The sequence below is a fragment of the Hydra viridissima genome, unplaced genomic scaffold (genome assembly GCF_058129835.1).
Source record: "Hydra viridissima isolate aposymbiotic clone 2 unplaced genomic scaffold, HvirCarnegie_v1 scaffold_2, whole genome shotgun sequence".
NCBI classification, from domain to species: domain Eukaryota; kingdom Metazoa; phylum Cnidaria; class Hydrozoa; order Anthoathecata; family Hydridae; genus Hydra; species Hydra viridissima.
Genome location: NW_028324301.1, coordinates 23,230,885 through 23,244,678, shown reverse-complemented (window position 1 = coordinate 23,244,678; position 13,794 = coordinate 23,230,885). Strand labels below are relative to the sequence as shown.

General features: G+C 35.1%; 4 protein-coding genes and 1 pseudogene across 7 annotated transcripts in view; 3 read left to right on the top strand and 2 right to left on the bottom strand.

Annotated features, from left to right (window-relative positions):
- Window positions 1-10,418, bottom strand: part of LOC149892516 (uncharacterized) — a 30,693-nt gene extending 20,275 nt beyond the window's left edge. Inside the window, exon 1 of the mRNA XM_090077259.1 lies at window positions 10,285-10,418. The gene's annotated coding sequence lies outside the window, so the exon portion shown is untranslated. The remainder of the gene's footprint in view (window positions 1-10,284) is intronic.
- Window positions 1-13,794, top strand: part of LOC149892513 (uncharacterized) — a 46,062-nt gene that overhangs the window by 15,590 nt on the left and 16,678 nt on the right. The window lies entirely within an intron of this gene.
- LOC149892518 (uncharacterized) lies at window positions 1,177-4,805 on the top strand. The gene is made up of 2 exons (XM_090080639.1): window positions 1,177-1,691; window positions 1,799-4,805. Exons 1-2 carry the CDS (start codon window positions 1,177-1,179, stop codon window positions 4,803-4,805), a joined length of 3,522 nt encoding a protein of 1,173 aa, XP_089936765.1.
- Window positions 4,920-6,168, top strand: LOC149892517 (uncharacterized; annotated as a pseudogene).
- LOC149892515 (uncharacterized) lies at window positions 10,466-12,997 on the bottom strand. 2 transcript variants are annotated; one of them, XM_090077257.1, is made up of 5 exons: window positions 12,260-12,990; window positions 11,500-11,703; window positions 11,184-11,360; window positions 10,832-10,993; window positions 10,466-10,727 (listed from the first exon to the last, which is right to left on the bottom strand). In XM_090077257.1, the coding sequence occupies exons 1-4, from the start codon at window positions 12,502-12,504 to the stop codon at window positions 10,897-10,899; spliced, it is 723 nt and encodes a 240-aa protein (XP_089933383.1). In that variant the 5' UTR covers window positions 12,505-12,990; the 3' UTR covers window positions 10,466-10,727; window positions 10,832-10,896. The 2 variants fall into 2 exon arrangements, with proteins under 2 accessions (XP_089933383.1, XP_089933384.1); XM_090077258.1 differs by lacking the exons at window positions 10,466-10,727; window positions 10,832-10,993 and having other exon boundaries at window positions 11,453-11,703; window positions 12,260-12,997.

Here is a 13,794-nt window from a genome sequence, read left to right as displayed (position 1 = left end):
AAAGAGTTTTACAGACTTTATGTGCTTTTTTGGTACTAATCTTAGCAGAAATCACTAAATTTACTGCTGAATTTGTTTTTTGTTTTTTAGATGATGATGAAGGACCTTCAGCTTCAATATCACTGCTGGAACACTGCTCTTCACTTTCTGAAGGTTCTCCTTCACTAGCTGATTCAACAAAATCTTGTCCTTGACTGATGGACATTTGTTTCTTTATCAACACTAATTTTCTTGGATGAATACCTCCAGCATCTTTAATTGTGGTACAATATCCAGCTCTTCCATTTGTTGACTTTTGAAGACAATGAAATTCTTTATCTTCCTGACACAACCATTCACCTTTCTCATCGGTTATGTCAAACAATCGTGTAAAATTTTGAGTTCCGGGTTTTCGACTATCTTTGTCAAGTTTTTTCAATACATTTTCTATTTTTCTTTCTGCTGCCGATTTCCCTTGTTGAATAGGAATATTTAGCTTTCTCCATAGCAATTTAGTTTCTTCAGCCACAATTGCAATTCTCTCCTTTCTACTTTTCACATTTGATGAAAAACTTTTAAATCGATCAATGATACGCTGTTCTGTTGGCATCTTATTCATTTCACTAATACTTTTAACAACAGTAGTACATTTTCTGGAAGTTTTAGCTTTTTCAAACCTTACTAAATTTGATTCCCAAACTTTCTTATTCTTGTTTGAAGCAACTCTATTTTTGGACATAATGTTCAAAACACAAGATAACAGTTTGACAAAGTTAAAGAAGACAATTCCGGTTATATACAAAAAACCAATTATAAAATGCTGAAGCACTTCCGCGCGGTCCAACAGGGTTCAAATCGAAAATTGCAGTTATTAAAAGTTTCAGTTATCTCGTAAAGAAATCTGTAGAATTTATGATGTTTGTGATCACAGTCGTATTGTAATTTCGGAAAGTTCTAGAACATTTGATGACGTTAGGGATTTAATAGCTTTAATAGATTTACCAATAAGAATTGTAAATATGTGTTTGTGGTGATTTATGACGGTTTGTGGAAGGATATTTTGGGAAAAGCATGGGGTAAATATAAAGGAGAAAATTTGTAAAAAGGCAGAGTTAGTTAGAAGAGAAAATTATTGCTATTTAGTGACTTGTTGATTGCGAGAAAAAACTACAAGCTAACCGGGCCATGGAACCAAGTATGAGATTGTTTGATATGTTTGAAACGTATGATGGCACTTCGGATGCTGCTGTTTGGATTCAACGAACAAAAGTGATTGCTGAAATTCAGAACTTAAAGCTTGAACTACTTTTTCCGATTCTTCTCAGAGAAGCTGCTTATGCAGTGTACGATGCTTTAACCGCGGAAGTCAAAAAAGATGTAGTGGAAGTCGAGCGTGTGTTATTAGCGGCGTTTTCTATAGATGCCTACACTGCATATGAACTATTCACAAAACGAAAATTATGTGACGAAGAAAAAGTTGACGTGTTTTTAGCTGATTTAAGACGATTAGCCTATCTAGCTAAATTACCAGAGGAGTCTGTGCGTTTGGCGTTTGTTGTGGGTTTGCCAGAAGTCTTATCATCAAGATTTCGAGCCGTAATGGACCCGATTGATAAAATGTTACCCAGAGTGAGAGCTGCTATGAACTGTGCAAATGTGATTGACAGTGATGCTGTTGGCGCTGTGTCTAGACGCCATGCTACAAAAACTGCGTTAGTGTGTTACAACTGTAAAGGTTTGAATCACATTGCAAAGAACTGTTCGCTTGCGAAGAGCTTGTCTCCGAAGACTGTTAGATGTTTTAAATGTGGTGAGGAAGGACACATTGCATCGAAATGCTGGAAGCTGCAGGGAAACGATTGCAGGAGCGAGGTATCTGCGCTACCTCGCTCCTGAACATCGGTGGAATGAGCGCATTATCTGTTATTCGTTTGAAAGTTAACGGTATGGTTGCGACAGCGTTAGTAGACACAGGGTGTTCGAAGACAATTTTGAATAAAAAATTCCTGCCCAGAAGTCAATGTAGGTACTCAAACTCTCAAAAGGTAGTAACGTTTGAAGGAAAGGTTCATCAGTGCACTGGGTCAGCGGTCGTGATTCTTGAGGTTGATGGCATTAAAGCACGTGATCAGGTTATTTTAGTGGATTTCCAACCGTTTGGAGTCGATATGATGCTTGGAATGAGTTCCATTAAGTTACTAGGAGGAGTATCCATCTCTCCTTTGGGAAAAGCGAAGTTCGGATTAAGTTACTGTGGAGCAACGGCTTTGAACAAGAACAAAGTCAAGAAAATCGAAATAAAAAAGAAAGATCATAAAGCAGTTTTTAATGGTGCTGAATGGAGAGTCAAATGGAAATGGAGATATGGAGAAGGCCCCAACCAATTGTATAATAAAGTGGCACAGTACGGAATTCCACAATACGCTAGAGCAGACTATGAAAACGAACTACATAAGTGGATTGATCGGAAATGGCTGTTAGAGTACAACGAAAATGAATTGGGGCCGCCCAAAGGGCAGATTCCGTTAATGGCTGTCATTCAGAGAAACAAAGACAACAAAATCCGACCTGTTCTAGACTGGAGAGAAGCTAACGATTTAATTGAGGCATACACGAGAGATGCAGATGTGTGTGTCGAAAAGCTTAGAGAATGGAGAAGGATGGGTAACAAACCAGCAATCATCGATTTACGCAAGGCTTATCTTCAACTAAAAACTGATAAATCTCTTTGGCCGTTCCAAACAGTGGTGTTTCGAAATAAAAGGTATTGCTTGACACGACTTGGTTTCGGATTGAATGTTGCGCCAATGATCATGAAATCCGTTGTGAGTGCCGTCATTGATCAAGACGAATTAGTGAAGAGGGGAACGTCCGCTTATGTAGACGACATTTTCGTAGACGAAAGTGTGGTGAGTCTTGATTATGTCAAGAGGCATTTTTTGAAATATGGTTTAGAGAGTAAAGATGGTGAGCAGATTGATGATAATGGAGTTCGTGTGTTAGGATTGTGTGTGCGCAAGGTTGGTAACAAACTGATGTGGTCCAGAGGGAATCGAGTTGATGCTATCTCGCAAAAGTTAACCAGGAGAGTTGTGTTTTCAATCTGTGGACAGTTGGTAGGACATTTACCCGTGTGTGGTTGGTTGCGAGTGATTTGTAGTCTCTTGAAGAGGAAAGCTGTCAGTCTGACGACGGGTTGGGACGATGATGTTTGTGATGAGAACGTTAAGTGGGTGCTTCAGGAAGTATTTGCTGAGGTGGAACGCTGCGAGCCTGCTTGTGGTGATTGGGCTGTGCGTGGTGATGAGGGAAAAGTGTGGGTTGATGCCAGTTCTTTAGCGATTGGTGCTCTTATTCAAGTTTGGGAGACTACTGTGGAGGATGCAACATGGCTGCGAAAAGAAACGTCTGATGTTCATATAAACATGGCAGAACTAGACGCTGTGATACGGGGAATGAATATGGCTCTGATGTGGAAGCTGAAGAAAGTGACTATTTTTACCGATTCCGTGACTGTGTACCACTGGGTTTCTGACGCCCTTACGGGAAAATCAAGGTTGAGATCAAAAGCGACGGGGGAAATGCTGATTCGAAGAAGACTGAGCGTGTTGCAACAACTAATTGAAGAATACGATGTTAGCGTCGAGGTGAAACTCATTCCTTCTAAAGATAATTTGGCCGACGCATTAACTAGAGTTCGCAGCAGATGGCTCAACAAACTGACTGTGCCAGAGTGTCGGAATAGTTGCATGGGAGTCGCAGCTACGAAGGCTGAAGCTATTTCCAATATACACAAAAGAACTGGACATTTTGGAGTGAATCGAACGTTAAACTTTGTTCGTAAAACAATTCCGACTGCTACTGAAAACGATGTTCGAAGTGTGATAAAAAATTGCGAACCATGTCAGTCAATAGATCCAGCGCCAATACGGTGGGAAAAAGGAAAATTGGATGTTAAAGGAAACTGGGAGAGATTGGCCATGGATATCACGCATTATGGCACTGACAAGTTTTTGAGTCTAATTGATTGTGGACCTTCAAAATACGCGTTGTGGCGACAATTATCGAGCTCATACGGAAGTGTTGCCATAGTCCGAATACTCCGTCTTGTTTTTTGTGAACGTGGAGCACCGTCTGAGATATTAACTGACAATGAGCCAACATTTAAGACTAAAGAGATAAGGAGTTTCCTTGATAGTTGGGGAGTGCAAATTAGATATAGAGCCGCTTATTATCCTGAAGGAAATGGAATTGTGGAAAGAAACCACCGTACGATCAAGAGAATAGCAGAACGATCAAAAATGTCGATACCGGAAGCACTATATTGGTACAATGTCTCAGCCGACAAAAATGGTGCAAGCCCGATGGGCAAAATATACAGCTACCCCATTGGTGTGAAAGGATTGAAAAAAGAGAATCTTCCTGCACGAAATGTCCTGAACGAGAGATTTCGAATTGGCGATAAAGTCTGGCTGAAACCACCAAATGCGAGGTGCCATACAAAGTGGCAACCAGCTACGGTAACTCGGAATGCGTTAAACCAAACCGTAGAAGTGAACGGCATTCCGCGTCATGTGAAACATGTTAGACCTCGAACTGATACTCAGCCCTACATTATCCCTGATGAGGAAGTAGAGATGAATGTTGAAACTGATCAAGTGGACGCTGAAAACCAAGGAGATCCAATTAAAGATGTATTAGAGACGAACGAGGAAAATATCGACGCTGAAGATAGACCCCAAGAAATCGACATGCTTTTGCGACGGAGTGGTCGGGAACGGCGCATGCCTTCGAAATACCTTGATTACTATTTGGATGATCCGTAAGGATTAAGGAGGAGTGTAATTTCGGAAAGTTCTAGAACATTTGATGACGTTAGGGATTTAATAGCTTTAATAGATTTACCAATAAGAATTGTAAATATGTGTTTGTGGTGATTTATGACGGTTTGTGGAAGGATATTTTGGGAAAAGCATGGGGTATATATAAAGGAGAAAATTTGTAAAAAGGCAGAGTTAGTTAGAAGAGAAAATTATTGCTATTTAGTGACTTGTTGATTGCGAGAAAAAACTACACGTATATTGAGTAAGATTGGGTTCTCTATTATATTTCTAATTTATAACTCACTAAAAAGATAGGAAAAATTATTTTCAGCTTGAGGGGTGATCTTTTTTGACAATTTACATAAAAAAAATATATTTTATGTTTATAAATATAATTTCTCCACTCATGGTTACATGGGAAATAAAAAATTCTTAATTTTTTTTTTTAGTCATACCCCTACTGCACAATAGTGCTTTCCATTATTTACAGAAAAACAAACTTTTTTTGCTAGTGATCTTAATGATCCAGTTTTTAATTCAATTATTGTCTTTTACCCAAGGATTGAAGTTCCAGACACTATCAGCACAACCTCATATTATTTACTCTGAAGAATTTCTAGGTATGTTTAGCCCTGCAGAGCAGAAAGCTTGTAATTCCATGCTTTGTTTCTTGTCATCAAAAATTTGCACATGCAAAAATAGGACAACTGATTTCCTCTCTAAAAAACCAACTGATGTATGAAATAAATTGCAAGCTTGGTCCATCTCCTCAGCCTAAAAAAAGCGGTTGGCAAAAATACAATGCCATGAAGAAATAAAGGTGGAGTTGACCAAACGCATGGCTAAAATGATTCAAATTAAGGAGGACAAAGAAAGAAGTAAAGTGGAAAAACTATTAAAAACTTGCATGCCTCAGCAGATAAAGTAACTGTTTCCTGATTTGGAAAGTAATGTGGCTGCAGATATTGAAAATATTCACAATCGTACTGCTGTTGGAAAAAATATATGCCACATGTGGCATAATGCTGACACTAACAGCCAAGATATATACTATGGCAAACTTCTTAGCATTAAAAAAAAGAACAGTGCCATATATAAAGATTTTTATTGGAAATCAAATGAGAATGAGGATGATGATAGTGTTGAGTACGATATGACCTAATATCAACTCTCTGCATGCATCATAAGTGGTGATATGGTGATATCATAAGCAACTTGTGAGTGAATTGATAATAGTAAGGTATATGTTATTGTATATAGTAAGATGGTTTATATACTTGGACTAATAGATATCATTTACAGATAATAGCTAAGTCAAATTGTTAGAAATATTTTTGCAGTTGTAATTATTGCATATATTGTGCTACCCCCCACTTTTAAAATTTTTTTTTTTGTTAAGTTATGAAATGATTTATATTTCTCTCATTTACTATTTGTATATATCAGAGGTAGTGGGATATTGACATCCAATATTTGCTTGGATGCCAATGCATTAACTAGACAAGATGCTGGTGTTTTGTAACTTTAATAAATAAGTATAACCTGAACATATGGCACCTGCCATCCCCTAAAGACTAGTCTATGAACAGATTTATACTTTTTCATTATGATTTTTACATATCACATCTATTTTATTTCAGGTTTTATTGTGAGGATTTGTTAAAGCAAACATTTAGGGATCGAATTCTAATGATATTTTAATGGTAAAATGTGTTATGTATCAGGAGTTAAATTATTTTGATTTATTTTTACCCTAGGGTATACCAGATATGTTTTATTTTTTATTGCAAGGTTTTATCAGAGCATGCTGAAAGTTAGAATTTTGCTTCTGTGGATATTGATGCCTCCAGAAGACGAGATTAAAACCTGTTCGAAGAATCTACATTGTCTATCTATGATGTAAATGCCGTATGGTAAATAGAAAAGATGCGTCTTAGGATTAGGCAGTCACAATCATCACAAGAAAAGCTATTTTCATAGCGACAATTCTGTTAAAAACATTATTAATCCATTCCACCACAATTGTTTTTATATATTTTGTTAATTAAAACACTATTTAATTTTTACAAGTTTTTATTTCAAAGAAACCTAAACACTAAATTATGAGTAATATTTACATGAATAAAATTGTTGACAATGATTTTTTATGCATAAAATGACCACATAAAGACGGACCGGCGAATCGCCGGTTTAGTGTTTTAATACCATAAAACACTAAACCGGCGATTAAGACCATTTTAAGACCGGCGATTCGCCGGCTTTATGTGTCAATGGGTTAAGCAAATTGGAAAATTAGTTAAAATTTTAGTTTTTTAATTAATTTTTTTTTAAAACTATTTACATTCATTGAAGTGTTCAATTTGTTGGGGTGGGAGTAGTAATCTATTTATTTCGATTACTACTTCCACTCCAACAAATTTTAATTGATTTTTCTTGAAAGAAAACCTTTTATAAAATTACTATCCGAAAACAGCATCGCGAAAAATAGGCATACGCGATTTTTTTTGTATAAGCAACTTAGAATTTTGTTCAGAACTCGAGTTGCTTATTTTTCAGCCGATTTCTATATCTCAAGTTGCTTAATGGTTGCTTAAGTTTCTTAGCCTAAATTTCAGTGTTTTTACGAATAAGAGACAAAATACGGTTAATATCAAGTCTTTAACAGAAGAGTGCTCTTTACAACTAAAATCACTTAAATTCTAATAAAAAAAAAAAGATCAAAAATGTTTCTCTCTTCTGCTGGATCTTTATTTTCTTCATCTCCACTTTCTTCGTCTTGTCCGTTTGATTTTTCTACTTGTCCATCTAGTTCCTCGTCTTCTCCGTCTGATTCGTCAGGCAAAACATCAATAGGGTTATCCTTTACTTCGTCTGGAATAGGAGTCTCTGTGATCTCCACCGGGTTGTCAATGTCAACAGGGGGTGGAACAACATAAGCAGGCATGCCTTCAGGATTTATCTTATCGTCCTCGCTACCATCAGCCGTGATAAGACATCCTGTTTTCGCAAAGCTCCTATAAAGCACACGAAGAAAGTTCGCGTCTTTGGATGTTTTACGGTAAGCTTCCCCAACCCAACGAGTTATCAAAATGCGGTGATCTTTTGCCGACAGTTTCCGATCATCGTTGCCAAGCCAGAGTTTGATGTTTTCATCATTTTCGAGCCAGGTGTTTTGTTCTGCTTTAATATGTGATTTGAATGTTTTTCCTGGTCCGGAATCAACAGATTGTCAAAAATGTGTCCCGTTGGGAACACCAAACCAGACAATACCTTTATGTTGTCGCACTTCATTCAAAAACTCATCACTTACTTGGGCTGTCAGGTTATCGCAGAACAAAACATACTCATCTAGGTTAGCGACAGCATTGGAGAGAGTGTTCTTCACCCATTTCACGGAAAACGCTGTATCTGCCCATGCATTTGGTTGCCAGTACACATCTACATCAGTGTCATAGGCTAAAACTTCATCTTGACTAATCCTTTTCCCCTTACCTATGAAAATCAACGCTGGCTTCACCATTCCTTTAGGACTGAGACATATTTGAAGGGTAGTTTGTCGCTTATCAAGCCCACTGCCAGGTTGAGCTATCCATACTTTATGGTCCCTTCGTTCCTTTCCCTTACTCATTGGAATTTCGTATGTTCGTTTGCTCTCGACTACAAACGGGAGTGGAATTTGATCTACATTGATTCTCTTTTTCGGTGGGAAATGCCCACATTTTTTATCGTATGTGGGTTTGCCACATCCAGACTTAATCAACTTTTCTCTCAAATTTGAATGCCATTTCATCTAAATCGGGGTTTGCTTCTTTACGTCAGCTTGGCGCTTACGTTGAACACACAGCATGCGGATCTTATTTTTCCTTAAGAAATGAGTAACTATTGATTTTGGCAATCTGTCAGCATTCTGGCTTTGTTGTAGATGAATTTGATTCGCTCGGACATACAACCACTCAAAGTTAACTTTTAGCCCCTTTTTTCTTGCTTCGGAGAATTTATCATAGAGTTTGTTAAGCAAAGCTTTGTGTTTGTCGCCCCTTCGGCATTTCCTGAATAACGCGTTTTTCTTGTTTTCGTTGTACTTGTGGTAGATTTCTTTTTCCTTTGATTTCCATCGTGTAATCATACTCTTATGAACGTTATACTTTTTTGCTACATCCCTACTTAACATACCATCGTTTAAGTCATTTAGCGCATCAACCTTTTCAGCAAATTTTGGTAATTCGATTTCACAGTTTTTTCAATGTTATCGTACTTGTTCTTTCCATCAATGATTTGATCCAAGCTCATTGATTTCGGGTCTTTGTCAGTTTGAGCAATATCCGTATGTGATAACTTATTTTTACACCAAAACTCGTGCATCGAAAGGGCTTAGGATGTTTTCACTGACTTTTTGCAAACAATACATTCAAACAAATTATCTACTTTTTCCTTCGGCACTACATTTACCAACTCACCACGATGACAAATCTTTTTGGTAAAACCAAAGTTGAACAAATTTGTCTGCTTTCTCTTACTCACGATCTTAACAGCGTTGTCAACAACATGCACAACAAAACACTACTGTGATTACTTTCTTTTGAAATCGTTTATCAAAAAGAAGTCATTACATTGCAGAGAAAAAAATTGATTCGAACGCAAAATCGAATGTTTTCGTTTCTCAAAAAAACTTGTACGGCAATTTTTTAAACTACATAAAGCTATGTTTTATATCCAACATAAAAATAGTATTTGACAGTAAATAAAGGAACTTTTTGAGTGCTTTGATTTTTATGTGCAATTTATGAGTTGCTTATGTTAACATTTGTTCAGAACTGAAGTTGCTTGATTTTTTTTCACATCGAGTTCAGTTGCTTATAAACGAGTTGCTTAAACAAAAAAAAATCGTGTAATTGAAGAAACTATAAATCTCTATAAGCTGGCGGTATTCATTACCTATTAACATATTATAAGTGTAATAAGGTATAATATTACAATTAAATAGAGCCTAATTTTACATAACAATTCCATAGAGTATAATATAATTACACGGAGGTTATTATTTCGCTTGTATACGCGATTTATCACATTAATTTATAAAACTTAATTATTAATTTTTAATTCAAAAATATTCTATTATTTTAATCAATATGATAAATTAATTAAAATACTAACAATTATTTTTTATTTAAGCGTTACGTTAGTGAAAACATAACGAAAGCAAAATATTGCGCAAATAAACAATAAAAATCTATTGCAAAACTACCGTTACCCGAACATGAAATTTTTATGTTGGTCGCAGATTTCTTAAGCAACTCTTCTTATGATATTTTGTTACTTAAATGTGCATAACTTTTTGTAGATGTATTCGTTTTTTATGAAATTTTTACCGTTATAATAGTAATTTAAAGCTCTTTCCGATGATATGTAATAGTCAAATACATAAATAGTTTAAAACTTTTACTAACATACCTACATAAAGAGCTCTCAATCAAAATGATACCTGGTATGAGATAAAAAGGAGCAGTAGGGTAAATTCCAGCTTCAGCAGGAGGGTTTCTTTGTTTAACTGGAAATTCAGCTGGCGTTGGATAAGCAGCTTGCTGAGAATAACCAGGATATTCCTGAGGGTAACCAGGTTGCTGAGGATACTTATCTACTTCTTGAGCTTTTGGATAAGAATCTAAAGGTCCTGTTGATACTGCACCATATTGTACACTTGTATATTGTACACTTGCTTCAGTAAAAGCAGCCCGTCTTCGTTTATAAGAGCGAAAACAACATATTGCAACAAAAGCAATTACAAACAGTGAAGCAATTACACCACCCACAATAAACTTCCAAGATGCAACAGCACTTGGTCTAACTAAAAAAGTTAAACTTCTTTCCAAGACTTTGAGAACAAAAATATTTGAAACTTAGACTTCAATGGTGGCGTATTAAAATCTGGTACCGAAAAAATGACACAGAGTTAGCAAAAGCATCAAAAATTATTCAAGTCATTGATAACTTACTAATAACTCAAGACTGATAATATAAGTGCAACTTACCATCATCATATGCGACATAACCAACAACAAAACCTCGATTAGCAAAAAAAACATATCCCTCGAAGTCAATCTCTAACTCGTAATAACTTGTTGTCTGAGAAAAAGGTCCTTTTCGACAATAATGAAACTTTTCTTTTGTGGCAGTCACAGCAGAGTTTTTTTCTAAATGAAAATATAAAACAGAGGTGATATTGTATATAAAGATAAATAAACTGTATTGCATATTATTGTTTAAAAAAAAACAGAAGAAAAAAAAATTACATAGCTTAAGTTTGTACAAAAAAAACAACGGTAAATAAACACAGCTACAACATTTAAATTCAAATAATAAAAAAACATAAGAAATTCTCACAAAATAGACCAAGAACAACGTGACCCAATATCCATATCCATGAAGTTTAGTTTGATGACTTTATTTCTAGCACCAGCATAAGTGTCCCATTCACAGTTGTAATGTACTTTTTGATCAAGAAAAAGAGGCCATTTATAACTGGATATAACTCCAACTTGGCTGCGGACATATGCAGAACTAATAACAAAACAGAAACGCTATCATATTTTTCAATACAAAAAAACAAAGTCATTTTAAAAATTGATTAAATATTGTAATGACATATTGACCTTGAGAAGATTGAACAGTCAATGTAAATAACAGCCAATGTAAATACCTTTGACACCCTGAATAATAACTTTGGGATACAGGTTCAAAAACTGAGAATGTTTTATAGGTTGCAGAGAACGAACTTGAAACACTACCTCTAACATTTCTAACATGAATCTCCATACAGCCATCATATGCTACTATTGCATGAGGCAAATGCTTCATATTGCGAGTACAGAACCGAGAAACAGAAGAAGAACTCCATAAGCACCTACAAGAAAAGAAAACTCTGATAACTGGAGTATTTCATGATCTAAACTTCCTATAAGTCCTCTTTGCAATTAACTAAACAAATTATATTATAAAAAGACAAATTCTGTTGAATGTTTAAAAATTTGCCTCAATCAACACAAAAACCAGTTTCGTTGGAATTAAGAGAACCGGAAGTTATTCCAGACAATTGATATTGTTTAGTGACAACTTCAAAAAAAATATCACTTATTTATTGCATGAAGAAGTGGCTCTGGCAGATACTAAATTGTGAGTATTTTTTTGGAAACTTCTTTTGATCATAAGTTCATAACATCAAACAATTTTTGGGATCACAATAGATTTTAACCATTAAATAAATGAAATTGCTTCTTTAGAAAATTCAAATTCAATTATATTTGTAATAACAAAAAAAAAGTTTACAAAAAAGTTGCTAAAACTCTAATGAAAAATAAAGCGTTTAAAAATTTTGAGTGTTTTATTTGTTTGAAATTTGTAAGAAAAATATTGATTCTACTATTTAAGTTATAAATCACAAAAAAAGAGTCCAATCATACCCAGTGTAAACTTCCACATAATCACCATCATTACAATCAGGCATTGTTGCATGAAATTCAAAGTGAGACCAAGTTAGAAGAATCCATCTCCTACTGATTGAAACATCTATTTTGTATATGCAGTTTCCATTTTTAACTTGCATGCTATTTATAAAACCTGAATAACTATTGAAGTTTATTTGACCACAACTTGCAGCATTGTAAACTTTACCAAACACAGACAGCAGTATAACAAAACCAATCATTGTTAGGTGATTTGTTTTGCTATGAGATTAAGATATGTCATCATCATCATCATCATCATCATCATCATCATCATCATCATCATCATCATCATCATCATCATCATCATCATCATCATCATCATCATCATCATCATCATCATCATTATCATCATCATCATCGTCATCATAAGCATCATCATCGTTATCATCATCATCATCATCATCATCATCATCATCGTCATCATCATCGTCATCATCGTCATCATCGTCATCGTCATCATATCATTGTCATTGTCATCATCATCGTCATCATCATCGTCATCATCATCATCATCATCATCATCATCATCATCGTCATCATCATCGTCATCATCATCGTCATCATCATCATCATGTAACCTAAGCTTGTAAAAGACAGTTGTAATATGTCCATAAATGATATCCATCATTTGTTATAACACAAAGCACAACTGTAATATTTTGCTTTTAGAAATGGTTTTGAAAATTTAAATTTTCAAAATATTCTATATTTTGTTTTTGGGACATGCAATATTTGTCCTCTAAATATTTTTGCTACTATTCTATGTTCATGAAAAAAGTATCAGATTCTTTTTACTGAATAGTTTAATTTTGAAGCTTACATTTGCAATCGAATTTTTGATTCTTCTACAACTGTCTAAAAAATCTTTTTAAGTTAGAAATTAAGATCTCATTTTGGATTTTTAACTAAAAAAATACTTCAAAAGAAACACTTTACTTGATGAGAGTATAAATATAATAAATGGCTTTGGCTCTAATGGCGAAGCGTATGTAGCGTCTACCAAAGCAACAGTTGAATCGTAATTACATACTTAACACGGTCAGACATAGAGGTGACAATATCAGCAGTACTTCCCTAGCATGTTATTGGGCCATAAAGATCAGAAAATCGGGACCACTTCATGTTTAGTAGAAAAATAGCTGTGATCGTTCTATTGGCGTATTAAAGTGGCCCGCGCAATCGATCACGTAAAAAGAATTTAATACTATTGAGAACGTCTGAACTGACGCTGAAAAATAAAAAAACATTTTCCGCCAGAGGAAAAATATTAACTCGAATAAAAAGAACTAGAAATTCGAAAATAATAGCTACATTTTTCTAGTGAAAAGGAATCTTTATTTGGTTAATTCAGTCTTAATTAAATAGCTCTAAGAATATAGCACGCTATCCTTCAAATATAACTCTGTTAACAGAGTAAGTTGATTTCAATGACATATCCTATGAAAACAGAATTAAAAGACTCATAATCGAGGGAATGTCGAGAAAAAAAA